Raw genomic sequence first — 8,934 nt, 5'->3', positions numbered from 1 at the left:
CCCCATTTTTCTTTTCGATCGAGCTCACAGAGACATGTTTTCCTTGACTTCCAAAGGGGCTCAGAGTGCCGTGGTCGCCTCTTTTTATGCCCAGTTGCGTTGGTTCTGATGAAAGGCCAGGCCTGTAGCCCCGGCTTTTACAGATCTGTGGTCCCATGGGACTGTTTGAGTAGATGTTCTAAGGACACACAAAAAGCTCACCTTCTCTGTTGAGAACGTAAGTTTCACGTAGATTTTTTAAATTTACTTGTGGAGCCTGTCCGTCAGCTCCTCTGTGTCCTGACCTGGGTCCTGTCTGCTCGGCCTCCCCCTGGCGGGGCCGTGACTGCTGCCGAGGCTTCCACCCCAGATCCCCGCCGGCGCCTGAGGCCTTGCCGCCTGTGCTCCCGCTGCACCGCGCCTGCAGTTTAGGTCGTGCCCTGTCCTGGTTTCCTTTCCGTCCCACCTGGTGAGACATCGACGCCCCTTCCCGGGTTCATCCCTCCTTCCTCGCTTCAGGGCCGCTTCTGAGCAGCTGCGGGCTTCGCATGGCGCCCGTGTAAGAGCCTGCCCCTCGCCTCCCTCATCTCTGCTGCGCGGCTGGTGCCCGTTGACTGGTGTTCCCTCCGAGGACAGCCCACTCCTCTCACTGCTGGTTACCGACCTCTCCTCGTAGATCCAGGGACCAGTCAAGTCCCTCAGCGAAAACTCCTGGAAGTCAGTGCATTCTTCTTCTTCTTTTTTTTAAATATATTTTTATTGATTTCAGAGAGGAAGGAAGAGGGAGAGAGAGATAAATATCAACGATGAGAGAATCATTGATTGGCTGCCTCCTGCACGTCCCCTACTGGGGATCAAGCCCGCAACCCAGGCATGTGCCCTTGACCAGAATCGAACCTGGGACCCTTCAGTCTGCAGGCCGACGCTCTATCCACTGAGCAACACCAGCCAGGGCAAGTCAGTGCGTTCTCACTGCTCTGTGTGCGCTGTTTCCGTTGTGGCGAAACACCGTGTCCAGTCGGCTGCATTCGCCAGCAGGGCCCAGTTCGGGGGGTAGCACGGGCCCTTGTGTCACAGTCAGTCAGAGCTCTCCATCTTCCCGGACGGACACTGTCCCACTGACCCGCCCCTCCCTGCCCCGGTGCCCCCATCACCCCTGGGTCTGCTCCGGGCCCTCGGGCCGCCTGCATGCGCCGCGCGGGGGTCTCCCATCGTGTGCTCGGGCCTCGTGTGCTTCCCACGTTGCATGGGCGCTTGGGCTGCTCCCACATCTACTTGCCTGGGTCCCGGCGTTAATTCTGTTCTTGTGGGTGAATGCCCGGAGGTGAACGCCTGAGCCAGAGGGGAACTCTGCTTTCGGGTTCTGAGGGCCTGCACACGTTCTCCACGGCGGCTGCACCACCTCACGCTGGGCGCCAGGCACCGTGTCTGTCTTTAGTTGTGGCCGTCCTGGTGGGCGTGGGCGGGCCCTGAGGTTTGGGTTTGCATTTCTTTGATCTGCAGTGATGGCCTGTGCGCGCTGGTCATCCTCCTGTCTTCCCTGCAGGCCGGAGAGAGGAGGGCGCACCTTCCATAGGACGGGGGCAGCCAGAGCGAGGGGTTGGGCCTGGCCCGAGGGGCTCCCGCACTGACCACACTGGTCACTGCCACCGCAGCCATCCTGGCTCCCGGGCTCTGTTCGCCACCGGCATGTGCACCCCCCCCCCACCCCCGTCTCCGTCCTCACGTGACACTGCCCTCCTCACCCCCCGTCCTTGGGCCTCACTGCAGCTGAGCCGGTTCCGGTTCCGTAGCCAGGCCCCTCACCTCTGCCTGTCCCCGCGCCTGCTCGGCTCCCCGTTCACGGCCCTTAATGAGTGTAGCTGGTAAACGAGGCCTCGTGACGCCCTGTCTCTCTTGTCTCCCAACCTGACAGGGCAGCGAAGCGCGGGAAGGGAGGAGCCCGTCCTGGTTCAACCCGGCCGAGGCCGTGCAGGTCATGCGCTACAGCTGCCTCCTGGCCCGGAGCCTCTGCAGCCAGGTGTCCGCGCAGGACATCGGCGTGATCACGCCCTACCGCAAGCAGGTGGGCCCCGCTCCCGCCGCTCCGGTGCTTCCTGTCCGCGGAGGCCATGCAAGGAACAGGACACGAGCTCGTCGCGTGGCACCGCGGGGCTCCCCTGGCCTTCCACACCCGGGTCCTGGGGCTGGGTGTGCAGGCACCTGGGTGAGCCCGCCTCCATGCTCACCTGTCCCAGCGTGAAGTTGTCACCCCTGTACTCACTGTGCACGTCCTCCATCTGCCCTGGGCCCACCCTGGTCTCCCATCTCCCGTGTCTGCAAATCCCACGGTGCCCACACCTGCAGCTGCCTGAGTGGGGAAGAGGGGTTCCCCTGGGGTTGTCAGGGACTTGAGATCTGTATTATAAAAAGGCCTGTGGCCGGCGAGGGTGGGCGGGGCTGTGAGCGTGGTTCGGTGCGCACGGGTAGGTGAGGTGCGCATGGGTAGGCGGGGCCGCGTGATTTCTCGCCCTGTGCTTCTAGTCTTTTCATTTACTGGCCATAATGTTTCGTCAAAATTCCTGTTTAGCCTGGTCAGGTGGCTCAGTCAGACAAGGTCCCGTCAACACAAGGGTCATAGGGTTGATTCCCAGTCAGGCGCATACCTAGGTTGCGGGTTCAATCCCTGATTTGGGCATATACAGGAGGCAACTGATGTTTCTCCCTCTCCCTCTCTCCCCCTCCCTGCCTTTCCCCCCTCCCCTCTCCACCTTCTTCTCTCTCTAAAATCAATAAAACAGCCCGGCCGGTGTGGCTCAGTGGTTGAGCATCTATCTATGAACAAGGAGGTCACAGTTCTATTCTGATCAGGGCACAGGCCTGGGTTGTGGGCTCAAGCCCCAGTGTGGGGTGTGCAGGAGTCAGCCGATCTATTGTTTTCTCTCATCATTGATGTTTCTATCCCTCTCTCTCGTTCTCTGAAATCAATAAAAAATATATATTTATTTAAAAATAAATAGAACATACCCTCAGGTGAGGGTTTTTAAAACCCTGTTTGAATCCAGTGCCCCCTCTGTTGCTCTGAGGTGGTGTCTGCAGGTTGTGCTGAGTCAGCATCATTTCTGCACCCGGGCCCTTGGTGGTCGAGTGTTCCAGACGCCGTCTCAGCCAGGCCTTGTCCCTGGTTCCCTCCGTGTGTGGGTGTGTGTGTTCTTTCTGTGTAGTCACATGCACATGGGACGTGTAAACCGTTCCCTTCATGGTCTGTGCTGTTCGCTTTTTGTCTACGAAACCCTTCCCTGTCGTGATGTGAGGTGTGTTTCCCACTTTGTTCTGGAGGCTCAGCCCTCTGGGTTGTGTTGGGTGGTCATGGCAAGGATCTGTCTGACTTTGGTCTGTGTGGTGTGTGTCCCTGCTGCACACACGGCTCCCATGTGCACACCTGGGCTCCACCTCCCTCGTGGTCCCCCCGCCTCCCCCCGGGACTGCCAGCCTGACTGCTGGGGCTCGGGCTGAGCTGACATCTGGGCTGAGTCCCTCACGGTGAGCTTTCAGACCTGCCCCACCCCCGGTTCTTCCCTTGGTGCTCTTTCTGGTGAGTTTTAGAAATCCCACCTTTTATCAAACACGTGTTTCTTCTTGGAACAATTGGTCAACATGCCGATTGCTTTGGAGTTGGGTCGCTTACCTGTGCCGCCTGCACCACTGGTCTCTGCGCTTCTGTCTCCTGAGGTTTGTCTTCTCGTTGTCGTCTCAGCAGAGGCACTGACCGCCTCAGCCTGACCTTAGTCCCCCGCCGGCAGGTGTGGGAAGGGTTGGCCTTTGTCCTGCAGCAGGTGCGCTGCCAGGACACCTGCTCGCTGCCTGCGTTGTTTTCAGGAGCATCCTTTCCGCCCGGGGAACACTCCCCTTATTCCCAATGGGGACAGTCTCTCCACGGTGTCTGCGTGGCTCCTCCCTGGGGACCCTCATGCCTGGCTCTCGGATGTCCCCTCCTGCTCTCTGACCCTCCCGGGCCTGCACCCTCAGCACCGTCCCCAGGGTCCTGGGGAGGAGTCGCCTACCATCGAGTTTTCTTTCAAATACTCGTTCTTCCAAGATTTCAAATTGGGCCTTTTTTTCCAACACCCATTGGAGACCTCCAAACATCTGGAACCCACTTCGTCCCGAGTCTCGCTGCTCGACTCGGCCGTTCCCGCTCCTGAGGGCGAGCCCGCCTTCTGGCTCCGTGGCCACTCGTCACAGCGTTTGGCCTCCTGGCTGCCTGTGACGCTGCCACAGAGGAGGGCACGCCGCCTGTCTCCAGGCCACAGGTGTGGTGAAGGCTCAGGCCCGGGGAGGGCGCCACAGGGCGGCGCTGCCCTCACCTCCATAGGAACGGGTGCTGAGCCAGCCCTGGAGTCGGGTTACATGCGATTGGGATTGAGAAGCAGCACTGCACGTTGTCGGTATTGACTTTTGCTGCAATGTGGGAGGAAATGGTCAGCTTTGTAAAATTTTATCTTTAATCTTTTTTATCTGCTTCAAAGGTGGAGAAAATAAAAATTCTTTTGAGAAACGTGGATCTGATGGACATAAAGGTCGGATCAGTAGAGGAGTTCCAAGGGCAAGAGCATTTGGTGATCATCATCTCAACCGTAGGTGCCCTGTTCCTGGGGGACCCTAGAGAATCGGGAAGAGAACCACCATCACCCCGACACCCGGAGTCACCCCGACTCCCTGAGTCACCCTGACACCCGGAGTCACCCCGACTCCGAGTCACCCCGACACCCGGAGTCACCCCGACTCCCTGAGTCACCCCGACACCCGGAGTCACCCCGACTCCCTGGTCACCCCGACACCCGGAGTCACCCCGACTCCCTGGTCACCCCGACACCCGGAGTCACCCCGACTCCTTGGTCACCCCGACACCCGGAGTCACCCTGACACCCGGAGTCACCCCGACTCCCTGGTCACCCCGACTCCCTGAGTCACCCCAACACTCTGCTGAGCCCATAGGGTTGGGCCCATGTTGTGCAGACAGAGGGCAGTGAGGCTCCTCCCCCACCCCTGCTGCTTTTTCCCTTTTTTTTACCCTCATCCAAGGAGTGAGGATATTGGGATTTTTTTAAATATATATTTTATTGATTTTTTTACAGAGAGGAAGGGAGAGGGATAGAGAGCTAGATACATCGATGAGTAAGAAACATTGATCAGCTGCCTCCTGCACACTCCCTACTGGGGATGTGCCCGCAACCAAGGTACATGCCCTTGACCGGAATCGAACCTGGGACCCTTCAGTCCGCAGGCCAACGCTCTACCCACTGAGCCACACCAGTTAGGGCTTGGATATTTTTTTTCCACTGGTTTTTTTTTTAGAGAATGAAAGGGAAGGGCGTGGGGGGGGGGGGACATTGATGTGACAGACACATCGATAGGTTGCCTCCCACATGCACCCTGACCGGGGGTGGAGATCGGACCTGCAGCCCAAGTACATGCCCTTGACCAGAATCGAACCCGAGACCCTCCAGTGTGTAGGCCGATGCTCTAACCACTGAGCCATGTCAGCCAGGGCTGCTTTTTTCTCTTTTAACCAAAAATGTCCTACTGACGATGTTTCGTATTTTTAATGTTTTTCATATGTCAAGAGTTCTTTCCATGCTGGAAAACTTGAAACACCCTTTTTTCTCCGCCTTTGTGCTTCCAGGTGCGGTCGAACGAAGACCGGTTTGAAGATGATAGGTATTTCCTGGGTTTCTTGTCCAACTCAAAACGGTTCAATGTGGCCGTCACCAGGCCCAAAGCCTTGCTGATTGTGCTGGGAAACCCCTACGTCCTGGTCAGGGTGAGCTGCCGCCCTCAGGCAGGACTCCCCTGAGGAGGGGCCTGGGGAGCGGTGGGGGCTGTCCGCTCTGCCCACTCTAAGGCCCGCTCCTGTGTCCCCCCAGGACCCCTGCTTCGGCGCATTGCTGGAATACAGTATCACCAATGGCGCGTACACCGGGTGCGACCTGCCGCCCGAGCTGCGGCACCTGCAGGGGTGAGCCCCCGCCTCCCCGCCTCGCCCCTGCTCCTGCGCCTGCTCCAGGGCTGCGGCGGCGCTCTGTCTAGCAACGGACGGTTGGCATCACCCCTCCCTGCACAGCCTCCATAGACACGTGCTCCTCATAAAACCACACCTTGAAGAGGCACCTGCCCAGCTCACCTCGGGGTCCTGAACCTGAGCCCTGCGGGGAGCCCGGCGCACTGGCTGCCGCCTCCCACAACTGAGCCGGGGCCGAGGTGTGCAGCCTCCCTGCTTAGAGGAGCCAGGAGCCCAGGAACAAGGGACCCGGGACCTTGCCCGGAGCCCCTGCTGGTAGGGAGGGCAGGAGCCCTGTCTGCTGTGGTCACTGGGCCGCCTCCTGCTGTCTTGGCCACAAGCATGGGGGCCGCTGGGCAGGACGATGCCTGCCCGACCATCTGCCCTGCCCAGCCCCTTCTGGCACTGTCGTCACCACACCACGGCCCATCACCAAAATAAACACCAAGTGAGACCCCAGCGTGGCTTTCCGCTCAGAGTGCACCAGGTGGGGGGACAGCCACGCCTTCCTCCCGGGTCCTCGAGCCACTGCTCACGTCACCCACTGCCATGCGAAGCCGTGGGCACTGGGGGGGCTCTGCCTGTGGCGGCCCCAGAGGTGGTGGTGGCCTGTGGCCCCTGCTCGCCCTTGGCCAGGAGCTGCCCTCGGGAGCGGACGCTCGGGGACCGTTTTCCAAGAGAGGCTGGGAGCGTGCACACGTTGGGGGTGTCCCCTTGTGAGCGGCTCCAGGCCTGGGGACCAGCACTCCGGGCCCAGGAAGGGTGTCAGACCCAAGTCTGGCCGTGCGTCCAGGGAGTAGCACAGAGGCTGGAGCTTGGGCCTGGCCTCAGGGCCACCTGTCGGGGCAGAATCCCTGGACTGGGGGACCACCCAATGGCACCTTGACAGCCATGCGATGGGACAGTGAGGCCTGGCACCCTCTGCCCGTCACGGCCACGGTGTCCCGAGGTCTGACCTGGGGTGGGAGTGTACCCCAGGGGGTCTGCACCCACCATCCCTGGGGTGGGACAGGCACTGCTGGGCGGACATGCCCCACTCGGCTTCCTTCCCAGGCTCAGGCTCCTCACCACGCAGCTGCGTGCCGCCCACCTGGGGGCAGAGGTCACTACTGTCTGAACCGTGAGACCGGAGCACAGTGACCCCTCAGACCTGCAGCTCCCTCCCTCCCGTGGAGGGCTGTGGCCCCGCCTCCAGGAAGGCAGCTGGGACAGGAGCGGGAGGCCCAGGCAGAGGGAGTGGGATGGGGTGCGGGGAGACAGCCTTTCAGAGGCTGCCGAGCCCACGGGACCTTCCTGAGGGTCCCACAAAGGATCCGGGCATAGAGGGCGTGGCGGGGCCAAAGCAGTGTCCACACCGGGTCCCGAGGCCACCCAGGCCCCTAGTGTTCCCTGGGCACCCGGGAGGCCCAGGGCAGTGGCTGTGAACACGGATACCATCTTCCTGGCTGACAGGTAGGGAACTGAGGTTCTGGTGGCCCAGCCAGGCCCGCGCTGGCCTGAGCCTGAGGACCAGGCTCTGAAGATGCCCCACAAACGGCTGCCGTGGGTGAGGAGGTTCTGGCCCCAGAAACGGTCCTGCTTGGCCACCTGTGTGCCTTCCCTGTCCCCCGTTCGCCTGGTTACCAGGTCACCTTGTGCCCTGACCACAGCATCCACCACCACAGCCTCCTGCGACTGGGCCTGCGGGGTGAAGGGGGACCCCCAGGGCTGCCCAATGACGGGGAGACCCACCCCCCACAGGTGCACAGGAAGGAGCTGTTTGGCGGAGAATGGGGCCCTGGACACTGTCCACGGCCAGGGACGGGGGGGGGGGGGGGCGGGGGCACCTGCCATGTCCACCCAGGCTGGGCCGTGGGGCAGCACCACTTGGGCTTCTCAGTGGCTGTAAGGGTGGGGGGTCTGCCCGTGGGGTGTCTGGGTTGTGGTGTTGGGCATTGGAAGCAGCCCACTGCCTTAGTGACTATGGGGGAGGGGGGTGGAGAAACGTACATTTAGACCCATAGCACTGGGTATAGAAATGGATTCCTAGTGGTCCTATTGGCCAATGTCACCCCAATTTTTTAGACATAACGGCCCCTGGCACAGGCCATGCTCCTCCCCCCACTAGCCCCGGCCTGCGCCCCCACCCCCACCCCCGGAGGCAGGGCAGCGGTGACCCAGCCGCAAACGCACTCAGACGTGTTTGCTGGGTGACTATCGAGTGAGGGTACCCCCAGCCACACACTTTCACACGCTGGTGCGCGCATCTATGGGGCAGGAGAATCAAGAGCGGGCTCTGCGGGGACCTCCGCCCCCAGAAGTGAGGGCGACGCGGGGTGTCGGGTGGGGGGATGGAGGCCGGAAGGGGCAGGGAGCCGGGCCCAGGAGCGCAGGCCCCCAGCGCCCAGCCAGGGGCTGGCCCGGGCCGCAGGCGGGGTGACGGGCAGGAGGTCGCGGCGGGGAGCAGGCGGCCGCGGGCAGGTGATGTGGGGACCGTGGTTCGCGCTGGGCACCGGTGGGGGCTGCGAGGGAAGACGTCCCGAGCTGGGAAAGGGGTGCCCGGTCCCCCGTCCGTGTCCGCAACGCTCCCGAGGGCGCGGGGGCTCGGCACCCACCGCGGCGGCCAGGCTCTGGGAGTGAAGAGGCGGCACCGCGCCCCGAGGGTCGCCCCCCACGGCCTCGCCCGCCGTCCTCGTCTGGAGGGAGAGGAGGAACCAGCCCGGGTTCATTCGTTTTATTGAATTTAAGTATTTTCTGCAAAGTCATCGCCGGCGCCGCATTCTGCGTGGCGGGCAGGGGGGGTGGGGGGGCGGAGCCAGGCCGCCGGTTGCCGCGGTAAACAGCCCCCCTTCCCCCGCGGCGAGAGGGGGCCGGTGCCCCCAGCCTCCGAAATCGCGCAGCCCCCGGATAGGAGAGGCAAGCCCGCTCTCTGTAGC

The 8,934-nt window shown here is 61.9% G+C and overlaps 1 protein-coding gene across 1 annotated transcript in view; it reads left to right on the top strand.

The window, feature by feature from the left end:
- The window catches only part of MOV10L1 (Mov10 RISC complex RNA helicase like 1), a 33,342-nt gene extending 27,361 nt beyond the window's left edge, over window positions 1–5,981 (top strand). Inside the window, exons 22-26 of the mRNA XM_014449985.2 lie at window positions 656–696; window positions 1,895–2,044; window positions 4,488–4,595; window positions 5,645–5,782; window positions 5,886–5,981. Coding sequence (XP_014305471.2) covers window positions 656–696; window positions 1,895–2,044; window positions 4,488–4,595; window positions 5,645–5,782; window positions 5,886–5,981 — 533 coding nt within the window. The remainder of the gene's footprint in view (window positions 1–655; window positions 697–1,894; window positions 2,045–4,487; window positions 4,596–5,644; window positions 5,783–5,885) is intronic.
- The last annotated feature ends 2,953 nt before the right edge of the window (window positions 5,982–8,934 follow it).

This window comes from Myotis lucifugus, unplaced genomic scaffold (assembly GCF_000147115.1).
Source record: "Myotis lucifugus unplaced genomic scaffold, Myoluc2.0 scaffold_1607, whole genome shotgun sequence".
Taxonomy (NCBI): domain Eukaryota; kingdom Metazoa; phylum Chordata; class Mammalia; order Chiroptera; family Vespertilionidae; genus Myotis; species Myotis lucifugus.
This window is presented reverse-complemented; position numbering and strand designations above follow the sequence as displayed.